At 47.6% G+C, this 16,555-nt stretch overlaps 4 protein-coding genes across 8 annotated transcripts in view; 3 read left to right on the top strand and 1 right to left on the bottom strand.

Annotated features, from left to right (window-relative positions):
* Positions 1–16,555, top strand: part of LOC144132741 (uncharacterized) — a 646,537-nt gene that overhangs the window by 379,094 nt on the left and 250,888 nt on the right. The window lies entirely within an intron of this gene.
* Positions 1–16,555, top strand: part of LOC144132745 (uncharacterized) — a 170,009-nt gene that overhangs the window by 62,343 nt on the left and 91,111 nt on the right. The gene's annotated exons all lie outside the window — the stretch shown is intronic.
* Positions 1–16,555, top strand: part of LOC144132740 (uncharacterized) — a 78,670-nt gene that overhangs the window by 35,692 nt on the left and 26,423 nt on the right. The gene's annotated exons all lie outside the window — the stretch shown is intronic.
* Positions 230–15,251, bottom strand: LOC144132747 (uncharacterized). The gene is made up of 4 exons (XM_077665383.1): positions 14,533–15,251; positions 11,794–11,828; positions 7,564–7,757; positions 230–1,434 (listed from the first exon to the last, which is right to left on the bottom strand). The coding sequence occupies exons 1-4, from the start codon at positions 14,606–14,608 to the stop codon at positions 1,398–1,400; spliced, it is 342 nt and encodes a 113-aa protein (XP_077521509.1). The 5' UTR covers positions 14,609–15,251; the 3' UTR covers positions 230–1,397.

The raw sequence follows: 16,555 nt of genomic DNA, 5'->3' as shown, positions 1-16,555 counted from the left end.
ACCCACCTCCTTTTTCTGTTTCTTCATTTTCACTGCGTTTTTCGCCGATCAGTTTATTTGTAAACTGTGTTGTTGATCCTCCTGTTTTCTCCCTCTTCACAGAAACTGAAAGTGCATTTGATAATGAGAGTAATAAAAACATTGAAAGCAATGCAGTGCAAGTTTGTTTATTCTTACAACTTCGCTGGATGCTTGACATGTTGGAAACAAGGCCACAGTTTTCGAAGACTTGTACACCACTGGTGCGACTAAGTTATCCTGTTGCCCGGAGTCATACCAACGGTTGAAAAAATTGAAAGCCTGCATTTTGAGCATCCTTTCTGGCCGCATTGGAAGTCTGATATGTGCCGTTATTAAGAGGTATCTAGAGCAATGTCTCACTCTAATGTCTATGTCTACAGAGTAGAGGAAAGTGTTGGCACTCGTCAGATCAGTCCAATGTCATTTCCCTAACAAGTGAGTGCCTTTACTCACAAGGTGTACGCGGTGCCCTTTTACTAGCATGCGCAAATGTTCGAAAACCAATTTACGTGAGTGCCACCAAGTGCACATGCGAAGTGGCAGGCGTGTTCGCAACAAGAACTACACTTTCGCAACACAATCTGGCTGCTTTTTTTTTTTTTCAAACCAGTAAGCAGCGCGGGAAAAGGCACAGCTAGGAAAAGAGGTGCGCAAATGCAGCGTGGCACTCTTTCTTTTCACCTTTGCGACATCTCTGTAGGTACATTTAGGACTCCTCAGTACTGGTGCATGTGACTAAAATGACGCTGAAACTGAATCATTGATAGCCACCTCATTTTGACAACCAATTTAATCAATTATAATGAGTATCGTCATCATCAGCCTGGATGCACACACTGCAGAACAAATTGAGACCTCTCTCCTGTTAGCCCTGTCCTGTGCCAGCTGCAGCCACCTGATTCCTGAAAGCTTCGTAATGTCATCTAACTTCCTGCTGTCCCACTGCTACGTTTCCTGTCCCTCCTCCTAATCGCATGCCCTGCCCAAGCCCATTCCTCTAGATTTTGACTAAGATGTCATTAACACGTGTTAGATCTCTGACCCACTCTGCCCGTCTCCTGTCTTAACGCTACACCAAAAGATCGAATCGAGTAAATGTGGTTCAACCAAACATTTTCCAGCGCCAACACCTGCTTGCGCACTCGCACGATGTTTTTGGGCCGTCCGACAGTTGGAGCGAGGCCGTCCGGAAAAGCGTCTTGCAACAGGGCACCAGCGCAGCAGCAGCCGTCGAAACAACAAGGCCCGAAGGCCGGCGATGGCGGAACGGTCATGTGACCAAGTATGGCCGGCGGCAAAAGCGATCTTACAGCAGCCTTTGAAGTGGCGGTGCTCGGCTTGCTGTGTGCGTCGTACGGCCGCTTGATGACGTCGCCCTATTTTTCTTGCCATCGCTGGGATTTCCTGTGCCATCTGCGAGTACAACACACTCCGCTTGTAATGAGACTAGTAATTCTTTCGCATTAAAAATTGCAGCGCTATGTTAAACGCATTACTCAGCGATACCCGTTAAATGCGTGCTGTATGTATACATGCTGCTTCCCAAGTGGGTCGTACGTGAAGGCGGCAGGGCCATGTCCTCCGCTTGTGCCGTTCGCGTACGGTGGCCTGTACTACCCGGTGTAAATCGGTTTGCCATTCGTCAGCGTGAACGGCAGCAACTTGTCTGCGGCGACAGTGGTTTTCACGCTGTTGAGCGCGGCGACGGACCAGACCAAGGACCGGATTAAGAAAAATGGCACGGGGGACCTGGGCTATTGCGCATGCAGGCCCCCTTTGCCTATACTGACCCCCCCTGTCGCCTGCTACGCTACTGGAAATATGCCATGTTTCATTTTAATTCCACCGGATTAAGAAGAACGATCAACGAGATTATTATTATTGTCAATATTATAAGGAAAACAACAAAACTGGCTTGAAACGCGTGCTGTTGTAAACACCAACACATATGTCCACTTCGTGATTAATCTGCATTCTGGTTTCAGCAAAAGCTAGGCTTTAAGGAAAAAGTTTGGTGCACTCAAGGCGAACAATTAAGAACGTAGAAAAGACAACACAGCACAGATGTCGATCCGTGTGAAGCTATAGGCTTTGTTTGCATCACTAAGTTTAATCCCCGTGAGGAGACGCATAGTTGTATCCAAAACATTCTTTATTAAAACTCAAGCATAAGATGCAGTAATCGTTATACACATTATTCTATAAATATGCAATAGATATATACAATACGTACTTAAGGCAATACAAACGCCATAAAACGTGACATTGAAGATGCCGACCACAACAATGTAAAGAACACAGAAAAGACGTTTGGGCTCCCATACGTACGGGAGCCTTAATTGTTCACAGTAAAAAACGAGAAGCGGGTGCGCAAGCTTATGTATGCTTGAAAAGGGGGCGCAGGGAGCGTGCGTAAGCAGTTGTCAGATTTCCGCGGTTTAGGTTCAAGGTGTGACAGGTCGTTTGTATAATCAAAGTTCCAGGCAAAGACGAGGGAGTTTCCTCTTTTCGGCCGCAAGAACTTGTGCCTTGCCCCAGTCGATAACGTGCTGCTTCGATATGCAGTGTTCGGCGATAGTACTGGAACCCACTTTACTTTTGACGGAATTTGTGACAGTTACGTAACACGGCCCCTGGGTTGACTGCGTTGGAGGAGACGGGAGGTTGACGCACAGCTTTCAGGCATCCTCTCGCGCCGGTCCCCGCAGAGACCCGGTTGGCATTTGTGTGTCGCGGGCGGGTCGATGGCACCGCAGAGACGGCACACCTTGACTTCGGGGTTGGGGCATACGTCGGGCCGGTGGCCCGGTTGCATGCACGTCGAGCAGAACCCGCGCCGGACGATACGGATGGCACAGAAACTCCCTCGCTCCTTGGTAGACCATTCGAGGCAGACATGGTCCACTGAAAGCGAGAAGGGCCGTTGTGGAGGAGCCGAGAATCTGGGCGTGTAGGATTTCGATTCTTGTGTCTCTCACCTACAGAGATGCCATGAGCGACTCTTGGGTTTCGGTGAACCGGAGTCCGTGGATGACTCCTCTGAGTGTGCTTTTGGTCATTCCATGCAGCTCCTATAGGTGGCGCAGCGGCATCACGACATGGCGGACAAGACGGTTATGGCGCCGATGCCATAGCGTGCGTCTCTGTTGATGCGGGTTCTTGGCGTTGTGGCACTTTGGTGCGATTTTTAGAGTCTAGATAAGCAGCAGTATCAATAGTACCGTATACGCTTAAGTTTAGCTGCATTACTGGCGCGAATTAAATTTTATCGATATAAGCATGGAATCGCTAGTTTGCAAGTGCCGCAAAAAGTCCGAAACTTGCGAACTCAGCATAGTAAAGTGCGACATACACTTTGAAGTGTAATTTTTTGCGTGTTCACTTTCTTGTTTCGGCACTCACCCGAAAGCAGAAAGAAACTACTTTAACGATCCAAACAGTCTGACGCCATATTTCGTGCCTACACGAGCGCGGCCCTTACCCGCATAAATACGGTATGTACTAGCGGGGACAAAAGGGGTATACTCCAAGTAGCGGGAGCCGCAGCAACGTAAAACTGCATCGTAACGCCATCTAAAGCACGAAAGATTGAAGCGAGTCAAGCGACGTGCCTGCAGATAATAAAGGGCTCCCATTGGCTGTCTAGATCGCAGATGCCGCCTGTAGATGGCGTTACGATGCACTTTTCCTTTGCTCCGGCTCCCGCTGCGTGGAGTATACCTCTTTTGTCCACGACAGTACATTTATTGCGCGCTGATCTTATAAAGACACAATTGAAAACAAAAAAATAAGCAGTTGGTAATGCTGGCCACGGTCCATGGCATAATATAACTGCAATTACCAATTCCAACAGTGATCAGAATCAACTTTTTAATGTTGGGTTGTATCAATGAAGCCATAAATGTCAAAACCATTGAGCCTACATTTTTGACTCCTCATTGGCTGCTTGTTTAGGTAAACAGAAAAGTTTTACCAGCGGTCTCCATTTTCTCACGGAGGAATTCTGTTCGGTGGTGCTGAATGTGGGTGGAGCTTTACTGCAGATTTAATTGTATCCGACTATAGTCCACCTGCAGCGTACGTTGGCCACATATGCGGTAAAAGAAGAGACAATGTTAGCTGTTGTTTGAAACGGCAGCCAGGGTGTGCACTTTATGATACAGTCTAAATTTGAGCTCAAAATGTGTTTTGACTAGCAGGGGAAAACGCTTTGATCGAGCGAGCAGACGAAAATTGCCAAGAACCGTATGCGGTTATTCATCCACTTTGCGCATTATGTCCGAGAACTGAAGGTACAATTCTGGAGTTCTTGCCATTCATGTCGCCATTTTGCAGTCAAGTCGTGACCAGAAAGCCGTGTTTAATCCAGACCAGAATGGATTGAAGCGTGATTAAAATGTTTGTTTTCTACAAACTTCCTCCTTAAAATATAACCAATATACTTCAAAGCACTGCTTTCATGCAGCTGTACGTAATACGCTACGTTGGTCGCATGAACAAAACTCCGAATAGGAATGCACTGACGGCATGGTGTCGTGGCATCAACAGAGTACGTCGCTAGCAGACGGGTCATTGGGCTCAAACACAATATCAACCTGTAGGACGCACTTAATCACTGCTTTTTGAACTCTTTACGTGTTGGCGGAAACAACGTGTTTAGAATGTTCGCACATCGTAGAATAACAATACGCTCATTTTTGATGCGAATCTTACGCTCCTAACCGCTGCGATTGCACGCGCCGCGCGGAGTGATCACCGTCTCGCCGCTTCAGGAAGAGGCCGCGTGGCGCCGCCACCGTCGCTGGAACGACCGATATTACAGAACTCTGCCGCCGAGTTTTTGCACGGCGTGCTGATGACGAGGATATTAGAGTGAGGGCGGACCCTCCCTGGATCCATTGTGGGTTTTGACATGAACGAACCACGGCTTCTGAGAGTACGGGTGTCTTTACAGAGAATGAGACCTGTATTCGGGCGAATACGCATCTTTGAGTAGAGGCGACAGACGAGGTCGACCCGGGAGGTGCCTTCGATCGTTGTGGGGAGTGTATTGACGAGCACTCACGTTGGATTTTGTGTTCATGCTGGTGGTTCTAGCTGCCCTCCGGAGCTTCTTTTAACGGCCAACTCCCATCCCTGGCCCTTTGCCGGGGAGGGAGCTCGTCAGCGCCGGACATTGAAGTGGGGGGGGGGGGTAGATTCTGGGAAAAATCCTCGAATTTGCGAGCCCATATCGGAGTCTGGAGATGTCGAAATCCTGGGGTGGTCCCAGGTCCGTGGACGGGCCCGCCATAGTGGGCTGTCGCGTTAGGGATAGCGGGAGTGAGGCGCGGCGTGGTTCCGCGAAGGGACGAAAGGTCACCGGCGGCCGAGAGCGCGACCGGTTTCGTCGGGGCAGGCGACTCGCAGCTTGTCGATCCTGGCGCGTTCACACTTGGTCATTCGGCGGCGAGAGCAAGCGAAATCCGCGGCCGCCGAAAAGCTGCATCGTTTACACTTCCCGGCCACCGCGTCTCCGCTCATCGTCCGTGCGTTGTCTGCTCACGGCATACACAGATATGGCTAAAGTCAGGAGGTGGGGGGTTCGCTCATCGACCTCGTTCACTTCCGACTCTGCGGTTTCGCGCTTTTAGACAGTGCTCCACCAAAGTGGTAGTCGACGCTTGGTTCGCAGCACCCCCTCGCTCTCGACCTTGGAGCTGTCTCCGTCGTCCACTGCAGGACCGTGAAACCCGAGCGCCTGTGGGAATGTGGTGCCCTCTGTCGGCATCGGATGGAGTCTCTGGCACGACATCACCAGGTGCTCGATGGTCTCCTCCGCGTCGCCACACGCTCGGCATATTGCTGCCTGTGCTTCTGGTGTTGCATCGAAGCGACGGCGGTACACCAGTGTTCACAGCGCTCCGGCATGGGCCTCAAACAGCAATGCGCTACCTAGGCCGTTGTCAAAAATCTTTTCGGGTCCGATGCTGTTTTTGCACTCGCGGTACACAGCCAGTGTCGGTTTTTCCGCGAGCGCCTGCAGCCATTGGCGATTCTCTTTTTCCTGGACCCGTCTCCTTGCCTCCTGCTTCCATGCCGTTGCTGATTCGGCACTTATGGGTGTCTGGAAAAGTCCATACTTGCCTTCTATCTTGTGGAGGCGCTTCACCCATGTAGTGCTTAGGCATGTCGCAGTGAGGTATTCGAAGACCCGCCTTGCCCATCGGTTGCGGCTCATGAACTGCAGTCGACCGCGGTACTCCAGCTTGCTGCATGCCTCCCTTGCCTCAAAACTAGACCATCCCAGGTCGCCTTGAATGGCTGCATTGGCTGAAATGCGGCCGACCTCTGTTTACGCTCTAACCAATTTCTGGTGGCTGATGGGAGGCAGACCACTGCGTTGGCGAATGTGAGTCCTGGCACGTGCGCGAGCTTCCAGAGGTCGCGGACCATGGTGTACTGGTGGCACCACCACAGGCACCGACGTCGAAGGATGCATTGCGCTTGAAGTGCAGATTGACGGCCCTTGGCCTCGTGCAATCTGAACATGTCAGTCTCAGCACACAAATTTATGCCCAGGTATTTATAAGATCTGTCGACTGTCAGGGTCTCTTCATTCAACATTTAAGCGCCTAGTGGCGCCATCTGGTGGTTAGGAGAGGAACCAAATTGCTGTCAACAAACCGACGCCCCTCTTAAGCCTAAAAGGGAAAGAATCCTCACCCAAAATAAAAAACAAAACAAATTTATCACTCAAACGCTTTCTTATGGGCGAGATTAGACAAATCGAAGAGCGCTGGCTCTTTTATGGCCAGTGAACGAGCTGAAAAAGGCAGTAACAGCGACGAATTCAGTCCGAAGCGAGGCATCCCGCACCGAATGCGCCGCCATGCTTGTCGCCGGCCTTCGTACTCGCCTTCCAATTGGCTGACGAGATTCGGGGGCTTTTTTTTTTTCCGGCGGAAGAATACGGTCCGCTAGGTAATTCGGCGGGATCTTCCCGGGGCAACAGATTCTGGCCGCTCTCGCCGCCGCGTTGTAGTACCACAGCCGGGCTGGAGCGCGCACGTCCGTGATTGTATACTTAGATGTAGATAAATTACGTTGTATTCTCTAGTTGGTGAGTGAGCAGAGAGTTGAAGGGAATGGAAGAGCCTGCTGTTTACTCTACCTGTGGCATCATCCAAGGTACGGTTCTTTTTTTTTCTTCTAAGCAAAAACGAGCAGCGCCCGTCCTGTGTCCTCCATCTTGTCCTACGGTTTTTTTTTTCTTCTAAGCAAAAACGAGCGTACAATGCAACCGAGCCAAGAACTGGAGAATTTCACGCCTCTTATTCTGTTCACATTTTATTCTGGCTCTTTTTGTCTTTTAAATTCGCAGCAAAAAGAATCTTTGGCGCTATTGAAGGCGCGAGGCGCATGAGGTGCTGTACGATCGAGTTTGCTGCATGCGGCCGAGCGGACAACTCCGGCGTTATTCTGATTTGCGCGCTCGTCAGTGCCGCCCGTGCGGCAGCACGAGCTTGCGCCGTAGCAAAACACGAAGATATCTCAGCGTACCGCAGTCGTGGTCTAGTGGCTTGGGCGTCCGCCTCGGCTGCGGAAGGTTGTTGGTTCGAAACCCACCGGCGGCCACCCACCGGCACAAAATGGACGCAAGCGTCCCCCGGCTTCCTCAGGGGTGTGTGCTTGGAAGAGGCTCCGCAAACCCCGCTGCACCCCACGGGGGGCAAAACCAGTTTCGAACACTCAGCCTGCAAAGGTGGTTTGTGATTCAGATGAGACAATGAGTTGATCTTGGTGTTCGATGAAGTTTAAATGAGCTCGCTCTAGGGAGTTCAGCAGATGAGAATTTGCTCGAAGAAGTTCAGCATGCTGCGCCATTAAAAACACGCTGATAATGTCGTTCACCCGAGACATGTTTACCTGTGAGATATTTCGTAGCAGGTAAAACCGCGATCAGCTGTGATAGCCATGGAAGTTGACGCGGTCGACCCTGACGTCTGCGAACGAAGTCGCAACAAACTTAATTTTTGCAACACCGCCGACGAGGTTCTAAAACAGAGTGGCGGGAAGCGATTAATGTTTGCGCTATTTCTACTTCATGGAGTGAAAAAAAGGCATCACACCGCGATCGTGACACAACTCGTTCGACCGCTAGTCGGCTAGATTCCGCTGAAGACAGCCCATATATGCAACCGTTCTAATTACCATCTAAGATTTTTGTCCCCTAATAGTCGAAGGACTCGGTCCAATACCACCTAGACTAGCTCGGTCTGTGCGCACGACGTCGTGATCTTGAACCGGAAAAGGTATGCGCACGACGCGACCTTAGCGCCCTCAGCGGCGGTGGCGGCGCGTGCTCGACGAAGACTGTTCTGGTTCGGCTGTCGAGCCCGTGTCCCCTACTACGGCGCCAAACATGGCTCACAGACGGTCACGAATATTGCTTTCTCGTCGTAGTCACGTTATTCAAATCGGCGGCCGGACGGCTCGGCGTTGTGTGCCGCCACCGCTGCCCATGGTGGCGATATATACTGATCGATCTCGGGTGCGGTCAGCGCCGTGATGGTCGCCCGCTTCCTTGTGCACATCGAATTTTCCCTTGCAAACATATTCGGCCGCAGCAATAGCGGACTTACGAGTGCCGGATACGTGCAAATTGAGTTTGGACCCGACGGGCACGTACAGGAGTTTCGGTTACGACTTATGCCACACACTGCACTTTTACTTAATGGAAAGAAATAATTATTATTGTTTCTTCTGATAAATTGCCAGAAAATTGTAGTTCTACTTTACCACTGTTTCCTCGCATGCCTATGCTTTTTCATTGCGAACTACTAGAACTTATGTGGCAGTCTTCAAAACTTGTAAAGTATCAGTACGCGTACTTCACACGGCTCCACGATTCCAGGCAGGCAGCCACTTCGCCGAACAGAGAATGTAGCACTGCTATAAAAGCAGTTATAAGCTGCTGTCGTACAGTCTATGACTGCAGTTAATTCTGATAAGGCGCACCAACCTAAGATCGTGTCCCGCGCGCGAGTCAGCCCGACGACGATTAGGGTCGGGGTATATTGCTGTTGTAAGGCGTGTCAGTTCTGATTTTGAGCAATACGGCACGAGCACGGCGTTGCGGCGGCCGAGCCAAACATTCTTCAACAGTAAAGGGATGTCAGTTAATTCTGATTCGGGGCAATACGGCACGAGCACGGCGTTGTGCTTTTCAGCGCAACTGTCACGAATCTTGCTGCCAGCAATTCGGTTACCCCCGTAAAAGCGGAAAAGAATTGCCACCGCACATCGCTTTATTTGCAGATTGCAACGCCAGCAGCAGCTCACGACGGCGCGCCAAGCAGTAGTACGTCCGGCCGCCGATTTTAATCGAGTAGTCGCGGCGGCCGGCGACCGAGCCGAACATTCTTCGAGCGCGCGCCGCCGCTGAGGGCGCTAAGGTCGCGTCGTGTGCATACTTTTTCCGGTTCAAGATCACGACGTCGTGCGCACAGACCGAGTCTATTTGAAGAGTACGTGCCCCCATTGAAAGTTACGCTATACCCAAACGTGCAATAACTATTTCAGAACGACGACGCGATTCGTATCGCGAATTCTCGGAGCCAAGGATACGGCACTAGAACAAGCTAGGTTAGCAGTACATATTCCATCGTTTGTAATTATAACAGGGAAGTTCACATAGCTGAGATCAGGCACAGATTAAATCATCAGCTATTCAAACTAGCACACAAGAGTCTTTTCACATGTGTTATAACTGCCTTTATTTTGTAGCTTTTTCAATAATCCGTGCACACTTTTGTTGTCATCTATAAACGTTGGTTGTCACTTTCAAGTAAACAGGCCTCCTTGCTGTCTCCCCACTTCACTGTTATTGCAAAAGACACTTATCTATTCATCGAAATAAGATGTGTGTGTCTGCATTATGCATGCATTAAAAATGCCATATTTTAGCACACTGCTGTCGACTACGAACCCAAATACATGATAAAATTATGACATTCCCAGTGATTTGGAATACGGAAAATCAGTTGTAACTGCAGCAGTTCTGCATTTCACAGAAGAGTGACCATGCAACAGTACTGATTTCTCTTTGTAATTTCATTCACCCCATTGGAAAACCCAAAATTGAAATAGCACAGCGTGGTGACAATTAAAGGGGCCAAGCCATCTATCAAAGCACTGAAATGCACAGCTTTGTTTTTTGCACAGTGACAGCGAGAAACCAGATTTATTTTAGCAGTCATTCCTTAGCTCGTATTGCAATGAGAACTGCACGAGCTGGAATGCAGTAGTGCAAACAAGCCTGGAGAGTTGTGCTCAGAGCCAGTCAATGGTGACACTCGCAGAAACAAACTGGCATGTTGTCTGTACAACTCCAAAAATTCTGAAAGTGCCCATGTTAATTAAAACAAAGTGGTTGCTTAGTACTTAGTAAAAGGCCATTCATGCCTTTTACCTTCAGTGCAAACATAACTTCATGTGGGAGTTGGTAAAAAGGCTTACATCTGGACTGCTCCTAGTTGAGGTTGGGAAAAAATACTTTATTCACGGAAACCAGATACACTGACCCTGCATAGTGATTATATCTCAAGCAGAATTTGTAAAAATATATATACAGGGTGAAAGCTGTGTTGTTGCAAAATACAGTGAAATAAAAAATAAGCATTTAAGTGTGTGTAGGGAATACATGCATATATCCTAGCTCTCATATAGCTTTACAGTAATGTTTAAGAGTTTTTTCTGACCAGAAAAAAAATGAGAGATCGTAACAGTGATTCTGGTTCTCAAAATAGCAGATAAAAGTGAGCATTGTCTGCGGCACTTGTCATGTATAATATTTTGGAACATGCAAGCTGTTGCTTATTAGCAGAATCTTCTGCCAAGTAAAGCTTATTTCAGCGACAGTTTGGTTTTCAAACTGACGAAGTGCCTTTTAGGCATACCTTACGTTAAAATGACTTTGTCGTTAACCTAAGCTGCTTGAAGATCTTTGCCTAGGCTATGCCTACTTTTCGGCTTCATACAGGGAGTGTATGCTGTCATATAGAAGGGCTGCATGTATTAGGTAAACAAATGTCTTGTGGCCTTCTTTTTCAAAATAAGGCACCAAAATGATAATCCTCCTTAGGACTCTTTTTGAAAAAACTCGTGTGTCTAATGTAAGGAAAACAGCAGCTCTAATGAATAACTTAATATTGAGTACAGGTTTGTGCCTTTCCATGCGTTTCACTGCCGTCAATGTAAGAAAATCACTGCCGCTGTAATCTGACTCCATTCAGGACGACAGAACTCTATGTGATATTTAGCTTTATTATAGAGGCGAAGGAGGCACCCTTTTATAAACACTGTAAATGCTGGCCCCATAACATACCTGGCTTGCCATTTCAGATGAGGATAAGCATCAAATGACACACGTAGATAAAAGTGCACATACATAAACATGCGCACCTAGCATTTTAACCAGATCACATAATGGAAGGCTCAGTGTTGCTTCGCTTGAAACAGGGTAGGATACAAGCACAAAGGAAATACTGACACATATCAGCTCGTAATGGAGACGGGTATGGCTGATAGTAAAAACTATTAATGCAGTACTATTAACACTGGCAAATAGGCCATTCTCGAGCACAGAGACGGTTGTTCTGGAGGGCTGGAATGTTGGTATTGTTAGTGGGATGGCAGACCATATAGCAATCAATGAAGGCTAGTTAAATGAAACAGTGAAAGGAAGGTCATAAATGAATGTAAGAAAAAGGGAAGCACCATGTACAATACCTTTGCGGTTGCCCGAGATTCCAAAAGAAGAAAGGCTGGAAGAGTAAGAGTTAGCATGGGCCAACTGCTGTTAGCTGGCTAGGATCACTTAAATCCCGCTCAGAACAGTACGATGCAAGGAATTATTCTATAAACGATTTGATCACATGCTTTCTGAAAGAGCTTAAGGTGCAAGTGTGTGTCATGAAGAACGAAAAGTTGGCTATCAAGGAATGCTTTTCAAAAGCGTACTGATCTGGAAGGAACAATTTAATGGGCCACAGCAGAATTTTAACCTTGTGAGAGTACATAGTGTCTTTCATGATTAGGAACCCATGCTAGTCATAGAAATGGAGCAATGATTTTGTGCTTGTGACATTATCAGAAAAAAAAAAATTTACCACATTCTGCAGCTTGCAGGCATGTCTTGCCAATATCCAGCGTGTAATATGATGGCTTGAATTACAGACAGTTTTTCTGGGGATGAAACTTTATCAAAGCATGCATGCCTTGTTAACATGGAAACTTGCTGTTTGGACAACTGACAGGGTTTAAGTGCACAAGGCCCATTGGGACCTGGATATTTCTGTCGTGTAATATGGACTGCAATGCGAATGTCTGAACTGTGGTAACCAGATACTATAACACAGCACAAGGCTTGTTAGAATTGTTTGGCGAGAAAAAGAAACTGAATCATATGGCTGTTGCATCGTGGAATTGCCCTCATACCACTTGCAGCATAGCGTGCAGTTGTTGTTAAACCTTGAACTGCCAGGCATGCCGACTCTCTCCGCTTGCACTTTCTGACTGACGAAGCACTTCTCTTTCTGGCGTCAAAATCATTGCCACCGAAAGGCTCGGCGACTCATTTCCTGACACACTTTGTTCACTGCACAAATTAATTAAGCCACTTGCTGACAGTATAACCTTTTTGTTATAATCTCACAGATCTTTACTTGCAATGCTAATTTAACGTTTTTTAAACAGAGCACACGGCAAGAAGAAAAAAACCACTCGCATGTCGGGCACAAGGAGAACTTGACACAGGTGCAAAGCAGGGAATCTGCAAATACAATCCAATCAGTAAGAAAATGGGTTGAAATTAAATGTGACCTCAGCCTCGACAGGCCAATGGCTGCACCGGCACTGTAGTACTTTCAGAAATAGCTCAACGTCAGAATTGCAGGGGCAACTACAGTGCAGTAGCGCATAGCACATTTTGAAAAATCAAAATAAACCTCGTTAACGTGGTTTGACAATATGCATAAATATGGCCCCGTCACGACCATACGACAAATGTAAACAAATGTGTGTCCCAAGAAACCGATAGCTAAGCATTGTGGAAGGTGCAAACAAGCATCTACATTCAAGCAAACAGATTTAGGAATGCAGCAAATGCAAAGAAGGCGAAGGAAATCTAGAAGCATTCTACATTTCTGACAAATTCATTCTCATAGGCCCCCCATTGCCTTCATCCAGCAGGCAAATAATGTTCACTGCAAGCAGTTGCAGGTAAATGAACGCAGCAGATGCATGTGTGCATGTGCATTGGTGACATATGCTTCTAAAGGCTTTGAGAATGGCTCACACCAGCTGGTAATGCCTACTTAGGAAGCGCTAGTTAACAGCTGCTCGACACAAATAAAGCGAAGTTGTTGAGCCCCTTGCCGAGAGCAGTGTAGTGAAAACAATCACAAATATGGAATCAGGTGCTGATTCAAAGGGCACAGTTTCTATCCCGACTGTCATGGCTCATGGAGCACTTCGAGATCGCTGCATTTCACCAATGGCCATGGCAACCACGATAATACACTTAATATTGAAAGCATTTGTCAAAAATCCAACTTCACTCCTTGCTGCTAAGCAAAAAATAAATGGTAATCGCATCACTTTACTTTTCATGAAAATGCTGTTCATTTTTAATTACAATTCGCTTTAAGGAAAACTGTGTATGTACAGTTCTGATCCAGAACCAATGTGTTCGTATTAATAAGGCACAATTTCATACGGGTTGCTTGCTTTGAGAAGTGTAAGCATCTGCTGTGGCCTTTTTCCTTTTTTTTGCAACAGATAAAACGGAATGCTCATGAAAAAGAGCTGCACTAGTAGGTACATATTAGAGACTTGTGCATTGTGAAACACCGGTGAATGAGTTGTGACAATGGTTTTTGTTCCTACATAAGTGTTCCTGATCTGGTGATAACATATGTTACAACCCAAACTTAACACTACTACTTTGGCTCAGACCATGTGATATCACATGCAGGGGAAGTTGGATTAATTCAATTTGTCATGCAAATATTTATTGCAGATATGGGTCCTCGCAGCCTGCAGTAAATAAAAAAAGAAGCTCCAGATGTGAGAGCTGCTGTGCATACCGATGTTCTCACACAGATTACAAAGTGCCGCTGGCATGCCATCGTAATCCGGCCGCTCATAGTAATAATAATAATAATAATACCATGCTGAATACGCCGATTCTCGTCCACTTATAGTCGCAAATTGCGTTTTATGGAGAACAATGCCGCAGAATGCTGGCGACGCTTGTGTAGTCCCGGCAGAAAGCAGCTCAACGGCTGTGCAGCCTAGGTCGCTTCGCATACGCAAAACACACGCTTGAGAATGGCCCCGTCGCACTCACGGCGGTTATCAAACTCAGTGCACACGCGTGCACCCGAACCAGGATCTGCTGTACAGCTCTGAGTTCATTTCAGCATCCGGAAAACGAGGCGTGCGTAGTAAGCTTTTCAACGTACTTACACTTGCAGGCGATATCACCGACTGACGCAAAAGCACTCGTTCCGACTGCAATCACTTTCACTACACTGATACTCATTACTGCGCTGTGAAGCTTACTGTATGCGCAGGAAATTCACTCTGGGGAGCTACTTATTGCTGCTGTTCGTGAATATCGTCGCGCGAATAAAGAACACTTGAAACTATCACAAACGGCTCCAAATCGCACTTCGCGACACCGGCACTGTTACGTCTTGCGTAGACAGCGTTGGTTTGAAGGCCGCTCGGTCAACTCGGTGTAGACGGCGACAAAACAACTTTGGGGAAACTGCCGCTTGCCGCTGTTGCACACGGTGAAGCTCGAAGTCGCTGTCAACACTCGTAATAGTCACACGCGGCCAATATTATGTGTTTCTCGGCACAGCTACCACCTACAAGGCCTGATATTTCACTCCGCTTCGCGGGCGGCCATCTTGCTGAGGAGGCGCGGCCTGGCACCGGCAGACCTCTCCTGTTTCATTCACTCCTCATCCTCCGCCTCTCGTGCGTCCAAAAGTAAAAAGGTCCGTTCGATTCGCCTGCACTACATGAACTGGTTCTCGCGGTGCTGCACTTCGCCATTCGTTTCAGCGGTGCAAGATGGCGCCGTTTGCACGATGCCATTCGTTTCAAAAAAGTGCAGACGTTGTGCAGGTCTAGTTCATGAGAGTGCAGGAAAACTGTTGCGCCTCCTCAGTGGTCGGTGCCGAAATGGTGCAGCTGCAAAGTCTGTTCGATTCGCCTGCACTTTCTGCACCAGTTCTGTAAAGTTTCGCAGCGGTGCCAAGGCGGATTTAAAGTGGTGGCGAAGGCTGGGCCGAAAAGTGGTTTAGCGCGACTGCAGCACAACCAGAGGATGGGGGGCAAAACACTCATATAGAGAAATGATAAAGCTACAAAATTGGAATGTAATCTGCCAATAGAAAAGAAAAAATATATTAGCACCTTGTTTTATGAAAGAGGTAAGTCATTTTGTTAAAACCTGGCAAATTTTGTATTTTTGCAACACTCTTGACCGGCCCCCTATTCATGAGTGTGCGGTGCATTACAGCGCGTCTTTGCAGGCCTTGTTTCGATACCCGGCTAACCCGGCCACAGTGGCGGGAGCTTACGAAGCGATTTCTTATCGCCAGCTGTCTGCGATGGCGCGCCTGGTAAAGCGTATAAATTTAGCTCGCCGGTCTCAAAATGCTCCTTTTGCGAAGTTTTCGTCGTCCTTGCACGTCGCTTCTTTGTCACCGTTCGGTAAGATTTGCACCCCGCTGCACCGCTGCGGCAGTTTTCTCGGTTTTGTCGTTAAAGCTAAAGCTGGCTTTAACATTGCCTTGCAGATGTAAACGCACCTGCTATATTCTTTCAGCTGAAGAAATTAAATGTGAAGAATAATCCCAGTGTGCTCTATGGTCTGTGTTGATGCGCCTACTTATGTCATGTTATGTTTGCTTCAATTGAAGCTGTCGTAGCATTGTTTTCTATACTTTTCAATTTCCTGACAACGTTCGTGGCACTTCAGGGCTTTTTCCTATCTGCACTGTGACTATTGAGATGATTAGCCAACTTAAACAATACTGCTTGTGCTGCCTGTGACATGTATTTTTTGTTTGTGTGCCAAGGGTGTGCTTTGTGACTGTATTTGTTTGGTTGCTGCAATAAACAATGAATATGAAACTATGAAAACCATACTTGCCGTACACTCTATTGCGAACTGTGCACTTGAGCCAGTGCTTTGTGCATCATACCTTGCATCATACCTTGCTGTACTCAAAAGCTCTCAAAAGTACTAGCACCAGTATTTGCACTACGAATCATGCATGCTTCGCCAGTGTCTGGCAGTGTTGCTGCCTTTCTATGCTGCCCCTCCTTTACCAGTCACTTTCATTGCGTTCCCAATTGCACATTAACAAGGCCATAACTAGCAGGACCTCGAGCACATTTCACTGGCAAAGGTTGGGGCGCGCTGAAAGGCAGCAACCTTCGAGAGGTACGGGCTCGAAAACGCGGATTCTAC

The sequence above is a fragment of the Amblyomma americanum genome, chromosome 5 (genome assembly GCF_052857255.1).
Source record: "Amblyomma americanum isolate KBUSLIRL-KWMA chromosome 5, ASM5285725v1, whole genome shotgun sequence".
Classification (NCBI taxonomy): Eukaryota; Metazoa; Arthropoda; class Arachnida; order Ixodida; family Ixodidae; genus Amblyomma; species Amblyomma americanum.
Note: the sequence above shows the minus strand (reverse complement) of the source record. Positions and strands in the feature narration are given on the sequence as shown.

Coding starts and splice junctions, on each gene's coding strand:
- LOC144132747 (XM_077665383.1), bottom strand. CDS start 14,608: ATGAGTATCAGTGTAGTGAAAGTGATTGCAGTCGGAACGAGTGCTTTT. Junction 7,758..11,793: donor AATCTCGGGCAACCGCAAAG/GTATTGTACATG, acceptor CCACCTTTGCAG/GCTGAGTGTTCGAAACTGGT. Junction 1,435..7,563: donor GCCACTAGACCACGACTGCG/GTACGCTGAGAT, acceptor TTGTACTCGCAG/ATGGCACAGGAAATCCCAGC.